The 27,002-nt window shown below is 32.8% G+C and overlaps 1 protein-coding gene and 1 long non-coding RNA gene across 2 annotated transcripts; one reads left to right on the top strand and one right to left on the bottom strand.

Annotated features, from left to right (window-relative positions):
• Positions 1-396: 396 nt before the first annotated feature.
• On the bottom strand, positions 397-9,065 carry LOC123668657 (gamma-aminobutyric acid receptor subunit beta). The gene is made up of 9 exons (XM_045602368.1): positions 8,969-9,065; positions 6,514-6,581; positions 4,327-4,553; positions 3,998-4,080; positions 2,246-2,383; positions 1,624-1,908; positions 1,271-1,449; positions 994-1,128; positions 397-661 (listed from the first exon to the last, which is right to left on the bottom strand). Exons 1-9 carry the CDS (start codon positions 9,048-9,050, stop codon positions 497-499), a joined length of 1,362 nt encoding a protein of 453 aa, XP_045458324.1. The 5' UTR covers positions 9,051-9,065; the 3' UTR covers positions 397-496.
• On the top strand, positions 4,293-19,725 carry LOC123668658. Its single transcript, XR_006745616.1, has 3 exons — positions 4,293-4,303; positions 11,908-11,913; positions 19,648-19,725. It is a non-coding gene; the product is annotated as an uncharacterized LOC123668658 (long non-coding RNA).
• Positions 19,726-27,002: the final 7,277 nt, after the last annotated feature.

The following is a 27,002-nucleotide window of genomic DNA, read 5'->3' as shown; positions in this document are numbered from 1 at the left end:
TGAAACATTTTATGTACGAATTAAAATGATTAAATAAGCTAGATTGTTATATGGGGTACTACAGACCCTAAAACTAAAATGTCAGTAGTATGCGATTCAAAATGAAAGTTTAATTTAATGATTTTTAAATAGTTTTAGGTCTTAAAATACGATCTTGAAAAACATAGATCATTATTATGATAATTAAGTTACGACTAGACTAGTTTTAATAGTGATAAGCGTTATTCATGGAATACAAATTGTTACTTTTTAAAGATATATAAATTTAATGCTAGAGGCATCGAAGTTTTATTAGTCTTCTGCAACATATACAGAGACAAAATCTCAGTTATTATAAGTTAGGTTAGCCAAGAACTGCATTTAAGAAGAACTTTATATGTCATTTTTTTTTCAAATATAATTTTAGTTGTATATCATTCTATGTACATTGTGATAATTTCAAATTATTACAATGCTTAAATGCATGGTGAAATAAGTGGATTTTAGTAAACACCCTCTATTTATCCTCTTCCAGTAGAACCAAATCATCAGCCACGACGTCGGACACATGAAGGTATATGATCCAATACATGAGATTAAAACAGACGAAGCAAACGGGAAAAACTATTCGTGAATACTTGTCGATATCCGACGGCGTCATACCCAAAAGCTTGCTTATATCCTGAAAATTAACATCCTTACGTTAATTCTGAATTTAATACCATTTCCAACGATAAAATGTCCCATTTCGCTTTAATAAAACATTCGATAATATCAAATATTTAAAACACGAAACCATTAATAAAAGAAACCTTACTCATTGTAACAACTAAGAATTATAACAATTTAATACTTATATTTTAAATATAACATAGCTGAAATTATTTTTATTATCAGAAACGACACGCGATGCAAATTCGCAGAGCAAAACACAAACGTTAGCATAAAATATCGCACAGCGTTTATTTTAAATGTTAGAAAATCTTTACGCATTTATTAAATTATAAAATTTACCTTTCCCGGGTGAATTAAGTGAGAAGGGGGCCCTGAGTTTTCATCATCTGTACCTCTGCCACTACCATTTACAGTATTCTCCAGTGTCCCACCCTTTGAATGTGCCTTAGGATCATGGACTTTGAAACGAACTTCCTGAAAATTGTTTAAGAAAAATTTAATTTAGACCATTTAACATAATCCATGCTTGCAATTATATTAGATTTTTTTTATATATTAACGTGCGTCAAAAGATATTCTAAGTCAGTGTGAAATAGCATTTTTTTTATTGACTTACTGAAGGCCTGCCTGGAGGGCATCTTGATAAAGTCCCCATTTTAGAAAGCGTATGCGGATCTCCAACTGGAGCACAGTCAACGGGCATCTTTTTGTTCTCCGAAGCTATTTTTTGTATAGCTACAAATCGTTGCTTTCTCATCTGGATCCTTTTTGCCATATATCCAACCGTTGCATATTCTGGAAAGATTAAAAACTCCGGCCATATTTAAGAGTTAATGAACTCTGTAAATTTTTGCAATTAAATTTGAATTTGCTTTCGCACTGCAAAATCGTTAGTAAGTCATAAATCGCAGGGCGTAAATTAAAAAAATTTTGCTCAGCAAATATAATTTAAAAAAAAGTAATAATTACCCAGTAAACTGGCGAAAACCATCACGAAACACGTGCCAAGGTAAACGTCGATCGATTTCACGTAAGAGATTTTAGGTAAGGCAGCGTTTGTTGAAGACATAAGCGTAGTCATTGTCAAGACAGTGGTTACACCCAAAGCAACTCGAGCTGGCGTTGCATTCCGATTTAACCAGAACGATACCCAGGATATAATTACAATCAAACCAGACGGAATATATATTTGGATTAAATAGTATCCCATAGAACGGACAAACTGTATTTCACATGCCAGCCTCGAATAATTTCCTGTAAAAATTTATCAATATTTCTTAGTTTAGAATCGATTAATCTTTTATGCAATGTTATAAAATTATTACTGTTTTAATTTAGGTATCTAGTTTTCCTGATTATTACGTATATAATGCGTCAATTTTAATTTAACTCTGTGGCTATTTTAGTATGTAATAGGGAATTCACTTATATTAAATTGACATTACTAAAACAACTCAGTGTTGTTAGTGCAAAAATACAAAAGCAGGACGTGAAAAGAATCGTGGCTGTTTATGTTCAGTGTTTCACGTTTTGTAAATTTGTATTGAGTTTTTCAGTCACTTATTTTTTAAACTACCCCGTTATTTTGTACCTGTTGTGAGTGAGATCTCCATTGCTCGCTGACGATGGCCCAGCACCTTGAACTGTGGTAGCGACACCTCACTCGAAACACCGACAGAATTAGGGCCCTCGTTCCATTTGTATCGGATGTCCCGCATGGTGTAGCCGACTGTGCGTAGCGGATACATAAATGAAAAAAACCCCAGGCCCATCGCAATGGGTTTTATAACTCGAGTCGTTATTCGGTCGGGGTAAGAGCGGGGAGTCGCGAACTCGGCGTCGCGCGTCTTGTCGTGCGGTTGTCATGTCGTATTTAGCGTGTGTGCTAGTGTCGCGGATCGAACGTCTGCACACGGGCTGAGGGAGACGGGGTCGGATGCAGAGCATGGATGGACAATGCTTGGACAGCAGGCATTGCAAATTATTTACCTGTAGTGAGAGTTACAACGGTCGCGCTTTGGCGGTGACCCAACACACGAAACTGGGGTAGTTGCACCTCGTTGCTCATGCCGACACTCAATAGCCCGTCCTTCCAATGGTACCGAATGTCTCTCATTGTGTACCCGACTCCGGAGACATGCCAAACACACAAAACGCTATCACTTACGCTGAGAAGCCTCGCGTATCCCTCAATCGGCTGGTGTCGGTAGGACTCGTAGGAACATAGAGCGAGACTTAATCGAGCTGAACCGAGTTTGATATATAATATAACTTCAAAACTCGGATCGACTCAGAATGGATGATAGAAAAATATAAATCTACTAGATCTATCTATAGGTGTCATAGCACAACGTAAATTCTAATATAAGAAAACAGGTGAAAATATTAATAAAATTTATATTTAAAATCAAAGCAGTCGAAAGTGAAAGGCATGCAACTATCAGTAATGTGCTATGGTAAAAAGCGTGCGTACAGCGATATTTTTTGATGCGTAACACGTAGTGCGTGAGGGTGACCGGGAAACCCTGGCGGGTGCGGATGGTGAGGAGTGCGGGGGTGCGCGGGTGCGCGGGTGATGTGGGGGTCGGTCGCGTGCGGTCCGCGTCTGCAGCACGGCCCTCGGTGGTTGAGCAGACCCCGCGGTCGCCGTACCCCGCCTCCTTCGGCCCGCTCAGCTATCGCAGCATCGATGTCACGATATCAGTTTTTCGCTTAATGCACGTGAGGACAAAGGCTTACTATTTTACGAGTCTGCCTTCTGCGGGTGCTGTATGCGAGAAGGAGACATTCCAATATATGAGAACACGAGGGTAATCACAGCACGTGTCGACGATTAAGTTGTACGCTTGTGCTCACAGGGTATCCCTGAGTAGCATCTGTGATACAAGAAAGTGGTCACAACACAATATCGTTAAGCCTAGTGATAATTTGCATTGTGGTAAGAATCAAATTAATGATTGCTTTAGGTGAAGACACACGCACATATCTCTTAAATAGAATTAATTATAATTACTATTTTTCTATCATCATCTGTTTTTTTATTGGGCTCGCATATCGTACGAGTTTTTATAAATAGTCAAAATGCTCAGACATAAGATACACCCAACGGAGACTCTTATTACCTGGTATTAGTTCAGTTAGTTTGCATAATACGTATTTATATCAAGCGTGTCATCAAAAACAACTCTTATTAATAGCATATATAATTATAGTCAGACACATTAAAACATCAACATTATTATTTTTAAATATATATAAATATTGATTATAATTTACATAATAAATATATAAGTTAACCTTTACACAGTTTCACATTAATTCAAACTATTGACAAGATACTTACAACTCTCGATTTCAATGTGACAAAGTTGTCGATCCATAGGAAAATATTGTAGGTTCATAGGGCACGATGCGGTAATAGTTAATCTGGAAAAGTCAATTTTTTATCCTTAAGATTAATTTTGTAAAGTTTTTACATGGAAACACAAACAATAATTTCGCGATATAAAACGATATCCTTTGCAGTACACACCAATTAATTCAGTGATCTCCAATAGCTATACAAATCAAAACTCACAAAAAACTTTTTTTTTTTTGTATACATACTTATTCTTTTTGTTTTACCTGTATTTTTAATTATACTATTTACGTAACACAAAGTTTATGCTTTACCTGATACTTCTAGTGATAGAGCCGGAATAATGAATACGAATAAATTCGTTGCTAGTTGTTGCGATGTGAAAATACGATTGTTTTTCATTTACGAAAAAGGTATCAGGCACCCATATGTTCTTTATAAATTCAGAACCAACCGATAAAGTCTCAACCCCAGGTCTTTTTTTGTACGCCAATCGTGGATCAGTCCAAAACTGTCTGAAGTAAAAATCCAGCGTGAAATCCTGAAGAGGAAATAAAATAAACGTAGTATAATAAGTAATAAAAAAATATATATAGAAAAAGAAAGTGATAGACAGCGATCAAAACATAGATCTCACTGATAAATGTTATCAAATTGATATATGATTATAGATATATATATGTTTCAAAGAATAGTTAAGAAATATGAGTAGTTATTAGTATAAGTATCAGAGGTGAGAGCTATGAATTAATTAGCAACTATAAATAGTTGAATGGATACTATTAAATTAAAATGCTATAATTATAAAAACATCTAACACTTGCATGCTTTGTTTTGGTTGCTGGTTTCATATATGAGGTAGTAAAGAGCGGTAGTGGATTGGCTAACACAGTCGAATCTGACAAAGATTCTGACGTGAGGCATCGATAATCAAGAGGAAAAGTACGTTTGATACAAATAGAAACTTTTTGATTATTTAATTCTAAATTTAATGGACAAATTGAGCTAAGCCTGAAACGTTAAAACAAAAAGTGCACAGTGTGGTGTGTGACACGAAGCCAAGGTAAATTTGGTGAAGTCTAAGTATGAAATGGGTGCTCGGTGGTGGGAATGGGCGAGGTGAGTGGGTGGTGGCGCAGGCTGGCACCCACGGCTCGATAAACACTATCTCTTAAATATAAGCTAACAAGCCGACAAGTATACAAATTGCCACGTGTAAATATTTGATAAATGTTTCAAGAGCAAAAGTATTATTCATTGTTGGTATCGGCTATTTGAGTATCGTGTGACAAATTAGACAACCTCTCCATGGCCATGGGTCACGTCTTATTGTGACCTTCTAGCTTTGATTTGGTTTCCACTTCGGGGGTCTTTACCCAAACGCCTAGCAGCTCATACAGTAAGTACTATATTTTGGAAGACCGGGTAAAGTGGGTTCACGAGTATTATAGTTGTGTTACAGTACACTAATATATAAAACATTAAAGTAATTTAAGCGAGTAGAAAAAGTAGGACTATAAAAACCGGTGTTCCAAATTACTTGAGAGCGTGAAACGAACATTTAGCAATTTCAGTAGATACACATATACGTACATACACATCAAACTACGAAATGAGTTACGAAGAATTAAACAGTCGTCGCAAATCCATAGAGTATCTTCAATTTACACCTATTTTGTATCAAATTGTTAGTGCATTTCTGTAGCAGATTCAAATAACTATTTACAAACGAAGTGTTGATGGTAGCTTTCAATACACATTTCGAAAAATATTTTCATATTACAAATCTTAATACCGTTACCGTAAAAGTTGTTCCTAATGGCTTTTTAACAAGGGGCAATAATAATAAAGAGGGAACTTCATCACCACTTCGCGATAAATAGATGAATTTGTCTTTGGAATTACGAAAACTGGTGGACACACAACCTGATAACTTGTAAAGTTAAAACGGATTGCTATTCTTATTATGACGTCTCAAAGCAACTTTTGCTTAACACAAGTTATAGGGTCTGGGGACACATAATAAGAAAGCAGGTTGGCTGACAAAGGGCGTTTGTTCCACGAAACGCGGACATGCTCGCAGCCTCGTATCTGGGGCTGCTCGGTCGCAGCGGCCATGGCCGGAGTGACCGAGTCAAGCGTGAGCTGACATTGGCGAGTACCATGAGCACTTCGGAGACGGAGCTGATAGAGAGCACATACATGGTGACGCCCACCTCCACTGGCGGACCTGCAATCAAGCCCAATCGTGAGTCGCGCGCGCGCCTCGCGCCGTGAAAACCAAACCAGAGGACGATGACGTGCCCCATCGCCGGAGCGGGGCGAGAGGCGCGGGGTGCATTCGGAAAGAGAACGCGTTGATTTTTTTTATTCACCGCGCCTATTGTAATCGAACCGTGGACACGGGTGCTACAATGAACGGTAATGCTGGTGATTGTACTAAAGGACAAATCTTGCTATGTATGCGCTGTGTCTTTAATATTGCGTTGAATATGAGATACCATTTTCACTTCAGACAGAGAGCTGATGGAGAGCACGTACATGGTAACCCCCACTTCCACGGGTGGTCCTGAAAACGACACAATATACACATGACATGCGGTAGTTTTCTGCCGCGTCGATGTCGCTAGTACCTAATATGAATACTACGGAATTAAGGATAATATAGTTATATGAGTATTATACTGTAGCAATGTAGATATTAAAAGTTTTAATGTTTTTAAGTTGAAGTGGAAGTGCCGAAAGAGAAGCAAAACATTTAGGTAATTAAAAAAAAACTTAAATGTAAAATTTCAAAACTGTATTTCAAGTTTATCGAATGTTAAGTATACCGGGGAATTAATCGTTTGTAAGTTGTTATATAGGAGTATCCCAAAACAAGATAGTTATTGTTACGAAATATTTTTTGATATGTAGCTACTTACAGGTATATTGTTAATTATTAGTAATAATACTATTATAATACTATTATATTTTATAGTAAGTTTATTTTGTGAAGTATTCAAATACTTTAATTAAAAATATTAATCTATTTTGTTGTAGTGATTTTTTATAAAAAATGCCAATTTAGAAAGGTAAAACAGAAAAAAAAATACTTTACATAAAAATAAAAACTATTTCTAATAAAGTATTTAATACACAAAATGAATTAAATAAAAATCATAAACCTAAATATTTTTGATATTTAAATCAGAATATCATTAAACGTTAATAACTAAAGTTTCATACAATACGAAAAAAAAATATGTCCTATCATAAGTTGAGTAAATAAAATAAATTATAAAAGATAATCTATTTATTTCGGTCATAAAATAAACGGTAAAAATAAATAGTTAAATGTAAAATTTCACTATTGTGTCGCGTTAACTGAACTCAATATTTGAATTCCGTGAAATGAAACAAAATCTCAATTCAAATTTGAATAATTTACACGTCGAATCGGTTTAACGAATTTCCGAAACGCTCTGTTAATTAAAGGTATGATATTCTTGTTACTGCTTTTTTATTATCGCTTATATTATTTTTAATTGCGCTTAAATTTTTTTTTTTTCTATGAAACATTGCTCTTTCTAAGAATATATTTTATATAGACTTATGCCGAACTTTTGGTTCTGTAATTTAAAAGTTTAGTTACGCGGTACAGATATACATAAGTAATTGAGAAATTTTATTTTTGTGACAGCGTTTTTAATTATAAGTTATTTTAGTCAAAGATGTCGAGGGGTTTCAACAGTTAACTTCCGTTTGATTGTGATTTATATTGTTCCCTTTAACGGCTTTAACAAACATATTCTAGAAATTGATTAAAGTTTATTACTCTATGTTTCCAAAGAGGAATTTATTTAACGTCGTTCGGAATTTCTTGTCAAGTTCGACTTAATAGGGAAACGGTAATAGGATAATTTTTAGCAGTTAACTCAGAAAATTTTTATATGTAGAAAAAATTGTTTTGAATGTTTACGAATACGTTAATAATGTTCCTTTGTTAACATAGATTTTTAATTTTTTTTTCGATACTTTTATTATGAAGTACGATTAGATTAAAAATAGTTGAAATTGAATATTAGTTTCTTTTACAGAAGAAATATTTCAAAGACAAGTTTTCAAGTTACATAACAGTACCAACGTTTGTGTACAAAAGTCACACATAGACGCTGCCTCTCTTTTTGCGTGAACATTTTCTTTCATCTTTTATATATTTGTGATGAGGTCGTACAAACATCGTATCAAATATTGAAAAGGTCGAAATAGAAAAGACGCGGGGGAAATGTTTTACACATCATTTTTAATATTTACATCCATGTATGCTATAGTATAAAATGTTGCTGTATTTGCCACGCCTTTTTTGTGAATGTATAATGTATATGTGCGTGTGTGTCGGTTAGTAATAGTTTTTTTTTAATTTTTTTAAAGAATAGCAGTTAACGGCTGTACCAGATCAAAGCAGATCAGAGCTAACTTTAAAAAATGTAGTGTTTAATCAATTATTATGGAAATGATAACTAATTTTAATTTTTCTTGTTAGTTTTGCTGTGTAAGTTTGTTTGTAAAGTAGGGTAAAAGACGGCTAGTAAAAACTTTAAAATAATTAAATTTATTCATTTAATCTATAAATGTGTAATAAAAAATATTATGAGTGGAGTCTATTTCTTTTATATAGTTTACGATTCTCATATAAAATATTAATAGTTTAAAATAAATACTTTTTATCATATTACCTGTTTTAGTTAAATCTTAGATTTTCATAAATTTATTTATTATAAGTACATTAACGGTTTTAAAAGCAAAAATAAAAAATCGTACTCATTTTTGGACGTACTTAATACTTCAGAATAATTTTACGATAAATTGTCAAATAGTATATAAAAATGGAAATTAAAAATATTTAAGTGATCACAGTTCGCTATTTAGGTGTGTTTTATAGCATAATTTATTAATTTCTACAATATTACTAACCTCCATAGTTTGGTCTTACTCTTTTGTCGTAGCTAATACTAAATGAATCCAGAATGGCGGATATATTGACGTCACCAAACATTCCGCCTCCGCCAGCGCCCCTGTGAACAATTTATATAAATTAGATGAAAAGTATTTAAAAAATCTCAATATACAAATATAGATGTCAGTTTAATATCTTTATCTTTCAGAATAATTTGTAAAATGGCGATTCGAAAGTGCTTTGTGTCTATTTGAATAAAGCTGGTTTTGATTTTGATTTTGTAAAAGAATAAAAAACTGAGGTTAAAATGTGATGTGAAGATCTGAAAATATTAATACCCGATTTATGTATCTAGAAATGATATGATAATAGTACGAAAACTTATATATCTATATATATAAATAAAATTAGTGTCTGTTTGTAATATTAAAATAGCCGCTTTTTATTAAATGCATATGGATATATACACGGTACATATACTATATACTATATATATAAAAAGAAGTAACTTAGGCTACTTTTATTTTAGTTTTTTTTTTTCTATAACTGCGATCTGAACAAGAACATTTTTTAAACATCACACGAACGAAGTCGCGGGCACAGCTAGTACATAATAAAATTATACGTATAATTGAGATAAGTAATGTAACTATGAGATAAAAAGATTACAAACAATAGGAAAAAGATTATGTCTTTTAAACAGTTAGTAAAAACGGTAATTAAGATAAAAGAGATAATTTAAATACGCTATCAAATAAATCTTAATAAACTCGCCTGTTGAGAGAGCAATAAAAAGTATAATAAATTTCCTTTGAAAATATTAATTTTAAAGCTCCGTTATTGTGTACTCAGAATTCTTAAGAAATAACAAAATTTCATCTTAGCTTTTTAGATAATAACTGTAAAGTGCAGGTCAATTCCTTATAAATAATAAATAAAAATTATACAAAAACGCAAGAAACTGCGAAACAAGATTTACTTTATCTCAGCACATATATATATACGGTCGAATTGAGTAACCTCTTCCTTTTTTAAAGTAAAAAGGACAACAAATTTTTTCCATTTGGACTTTTATGTATGGGACCATAAAACGAATGTCGAACCGAAATCGACTTTTCTTACTTTATTAAACAAACCGTTCTGGTATAATAATGCGTGTGCCATGTCGGCGGCGTCTAAACAGCGACGTTCACGGGTTGATTCCCGCTCGGAGTGGATATTTGTGTTTATGCAAATATTTATTTCCGGTCTGGTTGTTAGTCTTTGTGGGTCTCCCCACCAAGCCTCGCTGAGCATGTAAAGCTGTCGGTCCCGGTTGTTATCATGTACACCTGAAAGCGATCGTTACTCATAGTAGAATATATCCACCTTATTAAACTCTGATCCTTCTCCTAAATGGGGAAAGAGGTCAATACCGCTGGGTATTGTGTATAGTGGAATTATATAGGCTGAAGTGTGATTGGACAAACGTTTCAAAAGACAAGTCTGAAAAATATACATTTTAATATATATAAATGTCGTCTTATAAATAAAAGTCGGTTAACCTGTATCCAATTAAACAAAATATTTCCTTTGTTTAAAAAGTACATTCGAATCGAAATCTGACAAAAATTGTTATCGATATCGATGTTACAAAATAAAACGAAAAAGTCTGTAAAATGAAAAATGTGTTTAAACCATTATTGAATTTTCTTGGAATACAGAACGTTGGCCAGGTATTCAAACTATGAAAACCGCACCGCTTTAAATAAAAAAGGCTAACCATTATATCAACTAGGAAACTTTGTTAAAACGCTTTTTTATTTTTCTATCGAGCTATGTAATCGTTATATTTGCAATTTAAAAAATATTAGCAGAAAATAATAATTGTTTTACTTAATTTTAGAATTAATCTGGCTTAGGGTCGTTAGCGATGGAATATTATGATCGTAATTTTGTTTTTACGGTGTATAATTTTTTCATTTTCTTTTCTGCGAAAGAATTAAATTTTAAAATAGCGTATTACTTTCTCACAGTCTGCCTCGAAGAAAAGAGTTATTTAAAAATAATTTGACTGTATTTATTTAAATTTCAATATTTCAGAGATCGGATACGTTTAATTTTTAATAAATATTTTTTTATATATTTTAAAATGTATTTACTCATAATATATGACTTCATGGACATCGTTATTTTACTATAAATTTTCGTAATATGTAAATGTGTTTATAGTGTCTCGTAATATTTGATTTAAGTATTTGTAAATAAATACAATGAAAACTTTGCAATTTAAATTTATAGAATACTTATAAATTTGATACATTGCTTGTTAATTAAAGTCTCTATTGAAGTAAGTTTAAGTGTCAAATATATCTTGTTCAAACTAATATCAACTAAACATCGAACTATTAATACCTTAAAGTTTAATAGTCTCCAAGTTTCTAGGTGCATTTAATACCAAGTTTTAAGTAGCTGGCATACCTCGATGAATAGAGAATGTTTGTTGGTTTCGATCTTTGAATACCGATACTAATATTGGTGCTTCGCTTAACTTAAAGGTATTTCTGACAAATTTCAAAAGGAATATTTTTGGATATAATATACGGTAATATAATTATTACATTTTAAACTGATTTGAATAAAATTTGATTATATTTCTTTTTCGACTATAATAAAAAGAAAACATCTCAATTTTTCAGTTGTTGTAGAGTTATATAATTGATATGGATGTGTGGATTTACTGACACTGTATTTCGTACAAAATTATACTACTATCAGTATTATATTAAAACAGTTTTTTTTTAAGTAACTGCGGAGTTTCCTTCTGATTCTTTTCCCACATCTTCGTTCGAAATCGGTAGTGAGAGTCAGAGGTAAATTGAAATTCAATTGAACTTACAATTTTCCGAAATGAAAAGGATACTGTTTTTGAAATGACAAAAATAAATGTTTATTATTCGTAGGTAAAAATATTAAGTAAATAGTTGCTCGAACAGACTTCGTTCTGTCAAAAGTTAATAGTATTAAAAGAAAATAAATTTTTCATTTTATTCCTTGGGTATTAAGGCACATACAAAAATAAATTTGCCGAATTGGTCGAGCCATTCTGGAGTTATGCGATTAACAACATTCATTTTTATATATGTAGATTATTCCGGTAAACAAGTTTGAGATGATTATCAAATAAATTACCTTTTATTTTGATATTATTGAAAATATATTTCAAAATATATTTTGTGAATAAGAAGTGGACACAAACGAAAATATCTTTTTATTTTAAACTCATTTAATTTCTTGTTTAGAAATATTTCTTATTTTAAGAAACGTATTACTTAAAAAAATAGTATTATAACTATTGAAAGTGATAAATAAATAAATATGTACGCTATAAATAAGTATATACGCTATTGCAAAGATAAAATCAATATGGAAATGAATAAATTCAAGCTTGTATTTGTGGCAGCTCGAATAAAACGCAGGGAAAGGTCGTAGTTTAGTCACTTGTTACGTATTGCGTGGTTATTTAGACGGATAAAATTTTTCTCGTTCAGAAAATCCCTCTATTTACTCATTGATTCTACCGATTAAAAAAAAGTTTCGTGCTTCCGTTTCGGTTTACGTTTGCTGAACTGGTTCACGATATTCGAAATTTAAAACCGAGTCGTGATTTTTAGTGTAAAAACTTCCTCTGTGATTGATTTAATACTATTTTGATTTAATTTAATTCTAAATCTTTATGTTGTTTTAATTTATTTGTCGTATATTTTTCTAATATTCAAAGTAAACACGATTTTTGCGGGATTGAGCTTTAAAGTGGTTACATTTTTATGAGATATTTAATTTTCAACAAAATTATTCATTAACTCAATATACACAATACTTAGTTACATTAAAAATCATAAAAAAAAAAAAAAAAAAAAAAAAAAAAATTAGGTCCATGTTGAAAATGATGATGCATAGATAAACAAAGAAAATTATATATGGATTAGTACATAAAGATTTGCTGATCCGACGTGGATAATCTAACACTTTAATTTGAAAAAAGGTCTTACTTACGTAGTAAATATTTAGTAATCTGTGGTAGATAGTAATGGTATGTTATAGGCTATCACAATATATCCCTATCAATAGACCCTAATTTAGCATTAATCAATTCACACTAATTAAATTATTTCAAGTGGTTTAAGCTCGACTGAAGTACGCAGTGATTATGATAATTAAGCCTCCCACTTACCTTAATATAAATAATATTCTTGTGCATGATTAAAATTTCCAAGTGATACAATTAGACCGTATTTACAAACGCAAATGATATAAGGGCTTAAAAATCTTGTAAAAAGACAAGTTTATCTACTACTTCAAAAAAAAAAAAAATTTGCATAGAGTTCCAGACTGGAGACCTGTTTAGAAATATTAAAAAAAAAAAAAAAAAAATAGCGAAAAAACTTAAAAAAACAAGCTTTCATTTAAATGCGCAAAAAAGTATAAAGTAAACTTTTATTTTTAAACTTTTACTATCAACATTAAGTTTCATTAAACAATTTATATTATATAAATACTAGTCGCGAGTGTTATCCCTTATCCGCTTCTTACGACCCCCACGGGAAGAGAGGGGGTGGCTATAATTATTCTTTACTGCCGTAACCACACAGCTCACACAAAAGCACACAAAAAAGTTCACGCCATTTTTGGCGTAAACTGTAAAATTGACTATGTCCAGCAGTGGACTGCGAAAGGCTGAAGGTGATGATGACGAAGTGATGAGTAATTTTAATTTTTAAGATTTTCAAACTAAGGAGATTACTTAAATCTAGCGACAAGCTTTTATATCGTATTGTATATTGACAATTTATATGATATATATTAATAGCGAATCCATATCTATTCCAATGTGGATTCTAATATACAACTGCTGGTGTGATTGCTACTAGCACCAATACACTGCAAATGTTGTTTATTAATACACTAGAAATACGTTAATATTGTCTGATCAGATTTAAGATAGAACAATCTAGTAGAACTAAGACGGACAGTTAACGAAAGTCGATAAAACAATTTGTGAAATCATAGTGATATACTTTTTCTTTTAAGAATAGCGATTTTATCACAAAGGCGTTAAGTCAAGTGTCAATATGCAATATCAGAAAATTGTGTCTATCAAATATCGAATATCTTTTTTGTATCTGTCGATGACATATAGCTTTTGTTAAGCTTCTGTCAACTGGAAGCTTAAATCATATATATTAATACGCTAAGGTTACGTTTGGCTCCTTTTTTATAAAAAAAACTCATAATAATTCCACATAAATTATATACAATTTTATAGATAATTGCTTGTTCTACCGGCATAAACAACTAATTAATTTAAGCAGAAGAAGCTTTAAGAAGAAGGAAGGCTATATTTTCCCTCAAATGCGACCAACAATGCAGGTGAAACCGCAAAGCCCAGCTAGTCATAATTATAACGCTAATACACATTTTAAATATTCTTCTATTCTTTCTACTGATTTATTTTCTTATTTTTAAATAATAATCATTAAAATTGATTTAGCAGTTTCGTAGTTTATTAAATAGAAAACTTATATAAGAAACCCTCTTTTCTGTTTTTTTTTTTTTTTTTTATTTATAAATTTTTGATCCACGGGCTCAAAATGCCCGTGCCTTTGTTTATCATGCATGCATTATAATACTACAGGCGATTTTTCTACTTATTATACTACAGATCGACATTCCTGTGACTGCCTAGTAAAACTAGGACGTGGTCCGACGCCGACGGTTTTTTTTTTTTTTTTCCTTACTAAATACTGTTTATGCAGAAGTATACACATAATTGCTTTCTAATTTCTAACATTATTATTTTTCTTATCTATGTCTATATTTACACTTATTTGCCTAGTTATCATATATGTACACTTATTTCCTAGTTACCATATATGTACACTTATGTTCTACTTACAATGTACACTTAACCTATGTTACTGTTAGTAAGGATTTTTTTTTCTTATATATATATATATTATTTTTTATATAGTTATTATTTGTTTATCTATGTATAAATTATCTATTTCTGTTATTTACTTAAATTTCACTACATAATTATTTATTTATCTATTTTTTTATTTTATTTTATAGGTACATCCACAAAATACATATGGAACATTATATATAATTCACTATTACATTATTATCTAATATGTATCCCATCACGGGGTACACAACATTCCACAATATATTAATGCCGTGTAGCAAGTATAATTAAAATTACTTCGCATAAAAAATTAACAGTAAAGATACTACTTGTTAATAATAAAATTCATTTAAAAAGGTCATCAATCAAATTTATATAAAGTGTAAAGTTGAGATAATATTAATAATCAAACTTAGCTTAACTAAAATTTAAATAAATATATCAACATGCAAAATAACTGCTATTTGTAACTATTTGATAAACCAAAAGGATATAAGAATTTATATATTTATATATCTACTTTCTTATTTCTATATCATGAGCCACGGCTGATCGCAGCATCTTGAGCAGAGCCCTTGCCAACGACATATCACGCTTGTGGATGGTTCTTTTCAGGCTGTGCTCCAAGATTGTTTTTGTCGAGGCACCCAGCGCTCGGCTAACGAACCTGCCGATTGCGTCATCACCGTCGTCAGTGTAGTAGACACAGGTGTTAGTGTGTCTTGTTAACGCTACTACCGCATGAGGCACACTATCGTGGATTTGTAGCCTCTCGGTCTTTGTCTGGACGATGATGACCTCGCTGTAGGTTTGCCCTTGTGCTTCATGAATGGTCATGACGCGCGATCCCTCTCCAGCACCGTATCCCTGGTCCATCAGGAATTTTTTCTCTTCCTGCGTATAGACCAAGTATAGGGTGTCCTTTTGAAGTTTTGGTATTGGCGCGCCAGTGTATCCATTCATTCTGAGGGAGTGGATGGTGGGATTTGACGAGTACATGTTTATATATACCTCGCAGATGGCATATACAACGTCCATGGGACTCCGGTATGTGCAGGAAAACTCACGTGAGATGTTGATTGTCAGGTAAGGTCTACAGTACCTTATTTCGAACAGATTTTCTCTGTCTATATAAGGCAACTGGTTGACATCTCCGATGAGAACAACTTCGTTTGCCCCCGATAGCCGAGCCGCCATTACTATAGCTCGAAAATGGTTCATAAGGGCTTCGTCCACCGTTAAACGGTTACATTTCGTGCCCTTTTTGAATCCATTTGTTAAAATGGAGGCCATAGTACGTACCCTAGACCTGATTTTGTCGCCAAAGCGGCGGGCTAGTTTCTCTTTAAGATCTTTGGCAGCTTCGACCGTCGTGGTAACTACTATTTCTACATTCTCATCGAAGTTCCTAACTATGTGTGTCGTTTTTCCGCACCCAGGTACCCCGTTTATCCACTTCAGCTTCGGCAATTGCCAGCCCACGAGGCCCGCGTCGACATCAAGATCAACTGAAATGGATTATGCCATCTCAAGCATCCTGTCATCCAGCATTACTCTCGTGCACTTGGCAACCACCAATACCGGGTCCCTCGCAGGTGTTAAAAATTTTGATGACGTGTTTTCCCGCCCCGCAGCCTCGGCCGTGCCCACAAAACCACCCGTGCCGCTATAGGCTGCCATATATTTTCCTGACATGTGTCCTTTGATAACCTGGGACGTGTCGTTATTATATATGGCTGCCTCTGCCTCATCGAGCAGCACCATTAGCAGACCTTCGCTGCCTCGCTGATGGGCCTCCAAGATCTTTTTGCATGTGGCCAAGTTGACTTCTCGATTGGCTTTTACCCTCTTTTCTGTTATGCTAATACATTCTGAACACTCGTAACTTTGTGAGGGTGTGCTTATTATGAAAATTAACAGTGATTTTGGAACGAAGTTCCTTATGGGGCGTTGCGGAGTGATACCCTAGCCGGTAAAAAATATCCGTTACGTTAGAAAAGCGTATGATATTTATCTATAGTCATGTATGATGGCTATAGAGTGTCTAATGAATAGTCTACGTGATGACTATTATTATTATTGCAGTTTGCTATTATTTTCTTATATATTTTTATATATCACTGTAAGGTGTTAAGATATATTTTTTTTTATTTATATCGATAAAAAATCATAATAAAAACGTTTATCCGAATAATCATTTTCTTTACACCTCAAATAGAACTTGAAATTAATATTTTATAATAAGGAACTTCGTTCCTGTCTGGTGTTCCACGACACCACACGGTTTTTTTTAAAGTTATTTATTTAGAGAAAATAATTGTATAAGTGTTAACTTATACAATTATTTTCTCCGTAGTTTATAAATAGTAATGATAAATTCTGTAATATATGAGCTGAGGTAGGGCACAGCAGGAATTTCCTGTTCAAAATATGGAGCAGCCCGACTGGGGTAGTACCTCGACTTTACAGAAGATCACAGCAAAATAATACTGTTTTCAAGCAGTATTGTGTTCCTGTTGGTGAGTAAGGTGACCAGAGCTCCTGGGGGGATTGGGGATTGGGTCGGCAACGCGCTTGCGATGCTTCTGGTGTTGCAGGCGTCTATAAGCTACGGTAATCGCTTACCATCAGGTGAGCCGTACGCTTGTTTGCCGACCTAGTGACATAAAAAAAAAATATGTATTTAAATTACAAATGAATATCTTCAGTTTTTTAATACTTAACTACACATAGCATTCATTGTAGAATATATAAGATCCCTAAACCATTAAATACCATGTTATATATCTATAAATCTCGAACCCTTTATAGTAATCTAAAAATATTTTCAACCGCAGCCGCGTTTCGGGTCTAACGCTTAAAATCGTTCTAAGAAATTTCGTAAATACTATTGGGTAATAAGGTCTTTTTTTCTTTCATGTTAAGTGAATTCCTTCTGTTTTCGGTATCAATATGTCCTTAACTATTCCAACTTAAGACATATAACGCCCACGAATGAGGGATAGAAGACGCGTAGTATGAAAAATTGCCTCATAGTGCGTCAAACTTAAAGGAAAAAGATTATTGAACAATTACTCCAAGTGTTGATTTAGATATTACGAGTGTAAGGGAGAAATCTTTGATAACGTACCATAATGTGTCAACTACAAGCACTTCATCACTAAGTAAAGGCTTTTGTGCTCATAGACGAGGAGATTTGGGTTGACGTGTGGTTATTATGTTTGACGATAAGAGTTTCAAAACAAATGAGGACTTGAAAAGGGACAGCCTAAATGTTTAGTATATAGATAAAATATTAATTCCCTATAAAGCATATTATTTTCAACGTTTTGGATCAAACATATAAGTATAGAAAGGATTGTGAATTTATCGAATTAGTTAAATTTAAATTAGTTGTAACTTAAACTATAATATGTATACATGTAATTAATTTGTTTAACCCGTTCCCGAAATAGGCAATGTAATCTAATCGCTGATAAGTTGATTCAGAAATGAACGTGTTTTGTAGAGTGGGCGCAGATGATGATCCTTACTATATTATAATGATCAGAGAAGAAGAAAAGTATGAGGACAATAAAATATTTGTAAGTATTTAAATAAACAAACAACAAAAAGAAATTATGCGAATTGCTAATTGAAAGTGACTTAATACAGTAAAACTAAAAGAAGGAAAGAGAAAAATAGAAATACAGTAAGGGATTTACTTATAGCGTTAATATAAAAGGAAATACAAATGTTAAAATGTCGCTGTTAATTTGAAAGCTTTAGCCAAACAAATGATAGTGCTTTATACGGGGGATAATCAATGCACTAAAATACTAGTATGAGTTTCCAGTTGCTGTATGGACTAATGTCTGTTATATACGCCTACTACTAGGTCAGTTTCAATGTAAACACTTTAGTTGATTAGCAAGCAATTTAACTGATTAAAACATCACTTAAATAAATTTTAAGTAGTTAGATGATTAATTTTCAAAGATAGATAAAACTAATTTCAAGACGGTTCAGTTCAGTTTTCAGTTTAGAAGTCTCATCTATAGAAATATGTACTCTTTACACTGATTGCATTAATCACGAGCGAATCGCTTGCTTCCGATTATAAGTTCCGTTCAGGTTGCCTGATATCTTGCCTTTTGAATGTTATACTGGATACATTTATACTGGATGACTTCTAAAGTTATTGTTTTTTTTTTTTGATATCGCAGAGTAACCCATTTACGGGTGATATCCAGGATGCCCGGGTAAGCATTCCTAGACCGTATGCCGGCTTCAACACTTGGGGGTGCACTACCGACCAAAACCCCTGCGGGAGCCTTCAGCCGCTTTAATTGGATTTAATTTCATTTATTATTATTTATTTCATCAATTAAATCACTTATTGAATTTAATTTCTTATAACAAAAATAGTTATCATTAAGACAATAGTAATAATAATAGTCTTTATTGTTCACCATTAAAGGAAACCACAAAATAATTACATAAAATGTAGGATTTACAAAGCCGGTCTTATCGCTGAAAGAGCGATCTCTTCCAGATAACCTTTGGGTATAGAACACGAAAAAGAAACTGAAGTTAGGAAGTAAACAAATAATTGGAGTGCAAATAAAAGTATATTGCAATGAGAACATATAGATAACTAGCGACCCGCCCCGGCTTTGCACAATTGCAAAAACTATCAATGTTCATCTACTGTATTATGCGTGTATTACACATAATACAAACCTTCCTCTGGATTTACTCTATTAAAAGAAAACAGCATCAAAATCGGTTGGGTAGTTTTAAAGATGTAAGCATTAAGACAGCCGGAAGCGACTTTGTTTTATACCATGTAATAATGATATATAATAATAAACATACACATAATACTTACATTAATAAAATACATATATCATACAAAACAGATAAAGGATAATATCGATTTACTTTATTACTGTTGCGTGATCAACATAATATGAAAATTATAACATTGTGTTAATAAATACACAGTCATTTATTCAGTGACGTTTTTTTCCTAGTGATTATTTAATTTTCTTGCCTTCAAATTATCAGTTTAAGTTACGAAGGCTATAATTCAACTTTGCTTCAGTTATAATAAGAAATAATAGACAAAGTGTCGCTTGAAACGTTTTTGACATCGGAATATTATATATTGCTGAAGACATTATTGTGTTTCAAGTAAAATTTGTGTTATTAGTTTCTTTTGTGGTTAGAAAGCCTTCAATTCTACCGAGACCTGGGCGGTGCTAGAGTCTCTCTAGCAGTGTCAGATTGACTACCGGTACATTGATGAAGTGTCTGTACAAAGCCGCAACCTTGCCAATCCGAGTACACGACAGAAGCACTGAACCTATTCCACTGTAGCCCGAAGTTTGACAGAGGGATGTAATATCCAAGAAACTGTTTACTGATGCACTGACGTGTTTGAGTTGATGGTATGGGAAGGAATAGGTATAAACATCAATGGCGTACACCTCACAAACATTCGTTTTGTTGATGATATAGTAATCCTGGCAGCGTCCTTGGAAGAACACGGTACTATGCTAGGTGATCGGAGCGCGTGGCAATGATTGGGTCTGAAAATGAATATGGACAAGACAAAAATTATATCTAATGTCACTCCCACACCCGTCGTTGTTGACGGCACTACTCTCGGAGTTGTTGACGAATATACCTGAGATGTATGAAATGATCCATATAGGTAAGTTCATCTTCGAGAGATAGGTAACTCGTAGAATCCTCGTAGAATTGATTGGGCAGCGTTCGGGAAATTACAAAGTATGTTCTCGTCCAATATACCTCAGTACTTGAAGTCAAGTGTTTGAGTAATTTCGCCAGTGATGACCTACGGCGCTGAGACGTAGTTTTTTATCGTTAGCCCTTTCCATAGGCTCAAGGTGGCTCAACGAGTGATGGAGAGAGTTATGCTTGGTATTTTTCTACGCGACAGAATCCGAAACGATGAAATCCATAGATGAACGAAGGTAAAAAGTATCTCTCAAAAACTACAAACTGAAGTTGCATTGGGCAGGTATAATGCAAGGAGAACCGATAATCGATGCGGTAGGAAGTTTCTCGAATGGTGACCACGTCTCGGTAAAAGGAGTACACGCCGCCCTCAAAGTGGGTGGTGGACTGACGACCTCAAGAAGACAGTGGGAAGTTCAGTGGAAGGTGGCGAATGCTAGCGCGACCCTATTTCACCACACCCAGGCGGACGACTGCTCATACGTGGTGGTTTTTTAGTCAGTAGGAGTCTGATATAACGATCTGGCGCTCCGCGCCGGAGGGTATCCGTGAAGGATTTTCCCCGCGTGAAAAAGGACTGGATGGACTGGTGAACATTAGGGAAGGCCTATATCCAGCAATGGACTGTTAAATGCTGATGGATGCTGGACGAACTTAAAAACTTAAACTTGCTGTTATAACAAATTTCTCATTTCTTTGTTTCGGATTGCATATATATTAACAAAATTGAGCGCCGTTCGTTCATATTTATTTACATTAAATACATATAAAATATAGAATAATTAGAAATTGATATTACAATTTCCTTAAAAATTACTGTCGAGTCAAGATGACCAGAATATAAAAGTTAACAATCAAAAGCAAAACTACTAAGGTGTTTGCTATCTTTGGAATACATATGACTTATTTCTAACTTTATACTTCCTACAGGATAAGGAAAAGTTAGTTATAAACTTGTATATCAAGAAAAACGAACTGGTCGTTCGATAAAGTCTAATGAAAACCATTTGGAATTTTTTGTATGACAAAACAGATTTGGCCTCGTGATAATTTACCATTACACAATAGTACAATTGCGAGCATTTCATGACAATTGCGGTAATTTGTTTGACAAACGCAACTGGGTTATTCCTAGAAAATAATATATAGAAGGGTTAAATTGAGTTGGAAGTGGACCACCCTATTAATTATCCACTTTGTATACTATTAGTGTTATACCACAACACGTTTCATAATGAGTTTATATTGAACTTGAAAACAATGTATAAATAGTTTTGAGCCTGTTTAAATAAGCATTATAATAATTGTTAGTTAATGTGTAATTAAGTATTCGTTATGTTACAGGAAGTTCGAGTTGGTTCAACTAACGCTTAGAAGATATTGCGTTGTTACAAAGACATTGTGTTTATTTCCGGACCCCTGAAAAAGGAGAAAATACTACTGGAGGGGGGGGGGGTATTATTATTATAAGACTAAGAGCCTGTTAGTCGGTTACCGTCAAAACTCTATTTGACAGATGACAGTATCCAACGTATACAGTTTATGGCTAATTACTTTTTTTTTGAGGTAGAAAGAAATGTTGTCATGGCCTATCAACAACTTATAAAATCGATACTAAGAGAAAACACAACATTTAATAAAAATTTGTTTTTTATTACGGGAAAATGGCGATCGTATCACTGAATAGTCACTTAATCACTTAAGTTATCCCCGAACATACAACAAAAAATTTATGTATATGTATATATATATATATATATATATATATATACGGTCGAATTGAGTAACCTCCTCCTTTTTTTGAAGTCGGTTGAAAAAGGCAGAATATTTTTATGCCTCAACTAATGTTAATTGCGCCATTAACAATTATTACTTCATATCAACATAATTGACTAGATTTGTATTCATACGAACGATTATCCATGGACATTGTCTCGTAATAATATATATATATATATATATATATATATATATAGTAGTATTAATTTAATATTCAAATACGATAAATTTGCGTTCAATATTTAATTAATAACTGCTCAGTAGGCGATCTTCGAAATATATTTTGGTCTAACCCATCTTTATATTAATTATCGTCAAGACAGATAGGAAAAGGATAATAATGATTTACTGTTGATTAACGTTTTAAAATTTTGTACAGTCTGAGTTGTTCGGTTATGAAACATTGAATATATTTGAAACTAGCTGTACCCGCAACTTCGTCGGCGTGGAATTGAATAAAAAAGTTATTTTTCAGTTCGTAGAATTATAAAATAAATAAATTTCTAAAATAAAAGTAGCCTAAGTTACTCCTAAATACATTAGATATTTACCAGCGAAAGTCCCGTCAAAATCGGTCCAGCAGTTTCAGAGATTAGCCGAAACAAACAGAGTGACAGACAGACAAAAATTATAAAAAATGTTATCTTGGTATATGTACCGTGTGTAATCCATATGTATGTAGTAAAAAGCGGTTGTTTTACAACAAACAGAAACTCCAATCTTATTTATTTGTAAAGATTTGATCTATTTTTAAATTTTAGTTCATATTGTATGACATTACGTTTACTTTGGCAAATCATTCAGATACACGATATTATATATATATTGTGGGAGACTGGTATCTAAGCTAGACTTGAAGTATATGTTTCCAGACACCAGGAACCCCATAGAATTTAGAAGAGAAGAATAGGGTTCGGGAACCCTATAGAATTTACATTAACAAACAGTATAAAAAAAATAGTAGGGTTACAAACATTTTCCGTTACTTGTATATGATAGACAACATTATGTCACTAAATTTCAATTTGGTTCTAAATAGAACAGCCAATATTTATTACTATAACCCATTATTATTGATAATTATTAATAGCTGTGTTCGTTATACTGTAGGTCAATATTATTCGTAATTATACGTGTTTACGAAATTTTGGTATTGGTTGCAAAGTAAATTCGTTTAATAATTGGATATTTGCCATACATCGAATAAATTCACACGTAGCTCTCGATTGCAAATATTTTCTCAATATTAACGTTCCAAATATCGTGTTTGCTTTGTTAAACAAAAATCAATGATTATATATTTACATAATTACATATCATATTAGAAAATTTATTTCTATTACTGTAATGTTTGTACGTTAAATCTATAACGTAATAATAGTTATTTCAAAGTTACAATAAAAATATTTCATTCATTTGAATCACATCTTGTACTCATTTAAATGGGGCCACAAGACAAGCGCTAGCTTACAATATATAAAAAAGTCATCAAAATCGATACACGGAAAAAACGTTAACACGTTAAACGATAACACGTATAACAAAAAGTGAAATTGATTACAATCTTTTTTTTAAGTCGATTATCAAAATTAACACTTTATGAGGACGCGTTGGCGAAACGGTCGCAGCACTGAGTTCGATCCCGCACATGACGAACATTTGTATTGGTCATACCGATGTTTGCCGTAGTCTTGGTTTTTGTGCAGTCCTTGTGGGTCTCCCCAGCGCGCTTCGAAGAGCACGTTAAGCCGTCGGTCCCGGTTGTTGTCATGTACACCTGATAGTGATCGTTACTCATAGTAGGGAATATATTCGCCAACCCGCATTGGAGCAGCGTGGTGGGTTAAGCTCTGATCACTCTTCTTCATGTGAAAAGAGGCCTATACCCAGCAGTGGGATATTACAGGATGACGCGTAGCGTATATCAAAATTAACAAATTATACTTAGGGACTTTATTTTGGCTACTTTTTAAACGTATCTACTTTTATATTTTTAAAAAGATAATCTTAATATATATAAATCTCGTGTCACAATGTTTGTCCTCAATGGACTCCTAAACTACTTAACCGATTTTAGTCAAATTTGCACACCGTGTGCAGTTTGATCCAACTTAAAAGATAGGCTATATTTTATTTTGATATATTATGTTATTATTATATTTCAGAAAAAAATAAGGTGATACGAATTTCGCCAGGTCAGCTAGTAATAATTACATTAAAACAAGAAAGCTATTGTCATATTTTATTTAAGTAGATTGGTACTAGTGGCATATAAGTACAAATTTGGTAATATTAATTATTCCAACATCGACTATTAAATTATTCTGAATTTGAATTATTTCAATAAAATTAAAATTCCAATCTTGGTAAATAATATAATAGGTAACGTACTTTCCTGAATTGTCCTTTTAAGATAAAAATGTAATTTTTCATACATAAAACATACAGACACGTTAATTTGAACGGTTTTTTACGATAGTGAATACTAAACACAAAATTTCGTAATATATTTAAACTATCAGTGATTTCATGTTCATTATAAATATACAAATAACTGTATATCTGTATATCTGAAAACTAAGTGTTTCTATTAGTTTTGTATTTACGAGTGAAATGCTTTCGCTACACCATTTAAGTCGACCGCTACTCTAATAACTTCTTAGTTACTCGTGGTCTTATGTAGTAGTTTTACGCTTACCGTTTAATGGAAATGTATTGATAAGATTCCACGTCGATGTTTAGTCACAGTATTTGATTTAGTCCTAATTTTTACTTTCTTATTTGACAAGTAACGGCAATAGTAAATTTATTTGTAAGTATTTTATATTATAGGAGCAGACTTTGAGCATATCATTTTATTTTTAATCACCTTCTAACGAATGCAAAAAAAAACTTATAATAAAATTTATAATTTTGTGAAAATATATTAAAATTTTCATACCAAATTGTATGATATATAAAAATTATTTCAAAACTAATTACTTTTAGTCTTTTACGAACACAACGGCCATCTTCCGTTTTATTTGTCAGACTTTATTACATGCTAGGCTAGAGTTTAATGGGTTTTCCTATCGATAAATATAGCAATGAATATATAATATCATACTGTACTTAACCGTCTCAAAAGTTTGATTCAGCATGACATCATCATTACAGCCTATACAGTCCACTGCTGGACATAGGCCTCCACAAGTTTACGCCAAAAATAACGTGAACTCATGTGTTTTGCCCATAGTCACCACGCTGGGCAGGCGGGTTGGTGACCGCAGTACTGGCTTTGTCGCACCGAAGACGCTGCTGCCCGTTTTCGGCCTGTGTATTTCAAAGCCAGCAGTTTGATGGTTATCCCGCCACCGGTCGGCTTTTTAAGTTCCAAGGTGGTAGTGGAACTGTGTTATCCCTTAGTCGCCTCTTACGACACCGACGGGAAGAGAGGGGGTGGCTATATTCTTTAGTACCGTAGCCACACAGTACCAGCATGACATTATCAAACTAGAAATATAGTTTAAATGTGGCTTGAGCGGTTCTTTAATTGAATAATTACTGCATTTTAATTTTATTGTATTATAATTTCAAATGCTAAATGATTTCACATCAAAATAATCCATAAAATTGTAATCATACTCCACTTATTTAAATACAATTTGGTATGGTTTAATCAGTTAAGCTTCTAGTTTATGCGAAGCGAGATTAAGCAAATATTAAAGTAAAGAGCTGATTGCCTTCAAACTTCAACAAGTAACTTACTCGGATTGCTTTTGAATAATAAACCGTGTTAAACTAAACGTTCCTTAATAATAATACAATATTTTTTATGGACTTAACATCTAATAATGTTTTATGGAAAATTTTAAGGTAATAATATTTTTTTTTTTTATATTTGGAGGGTTACAATGTAAAACATGTACAGTATCTAATATTTATGAAACTACATACATTCAGTAAATTAGCTAAAGTCATGAAATTAGTTTTGGGACGTTTATAGTTAAAAATATTCAAGTGTAAAGTTAGTTATAACGGTATGAAAAAAAAATAATGACACTTCAGACTGTTTCAAATACTTTTAATGTAAAATTAATCACAAGAACAAAATAAAATGAGCGAACGTATTTTATTCGAAAGTTGCATTAAAATATAACAAATATGATGTATTATTTCATTTTAATGGAATGGTAATTTTACCCTGAATTCGGAAAAACATAAATTGTTTTCTTAAACCGCACGTACCCACAAACCATAAAACAATTACATCATCACTCAACATGTGAAGTAATTAACGAAATATTTTTAAATAATTAATACTGTACATATGATATTCAAGTGGAAATTTTTAAAATGCTACAGCATTCAGATAAAGTGTAATACTTATATGATTTTTTTTCATCTGTATTATAAAGGTAGGGCACAGCAGGAATTTCCTGCTCAAAATATGGAGCAGCCCGACTGGGGTAGTACCTCAACCTTACAGAAGATCACAGCTAAATAATATTGTTTTCAAGCAGTACTGTGTTCCTGTTGGTGAGTAAGGTGACCAGAGCTCCTGGGGGGATTGGGGATTGGGTCGGTAACGCGCTTGCGAT

The sequence above is a fragment of the Melitaea cinxia genome, chromosome Z, assembly GCF_905220565.1.
Source record: "Melitaea cinxia chromosome Z, ilMelCinx1.1, whole genome shotgun sequence".
In the NCBI taxonomy this organism is placed as follows: Eukaryota; Metazoa; Arthropoda; class Insecta; order Lepidoptera; family Nymphalidae; genus Melitaea; species Melitaea cinxia.
The sequence above is the reverse complement of the archived record's forward strand: the minus strand, read 5'-3'. Positions and strand labels throughout refer to the sequence as shown.

Excerpts from the sequence above, each read along its gene's own strand:
- LOC123668657 (XM_045602368.1), bottom strand. The coding sequence starts at position 9,050 with ATGTTTGGTGACGTCAATATATCCGCCATTCTGGATTCATTTAGTATT. Across the intron at positions 4,554-6,513 it reads CTCTGTCTGAAGTGAAAATG|GATTTCACGCTGGATTTTTA; the intron begins GTATCTCATATT and ends TTTCCTCTTCAG. Across the intron at positions 1,129-1,270 it reads GCCCTCCAGGCAGGCCTTCA|GAAGTTCGTTTCAAAGTCCA; the intron begins GTAAGTCAATAA and ends AACAATTTTCAG.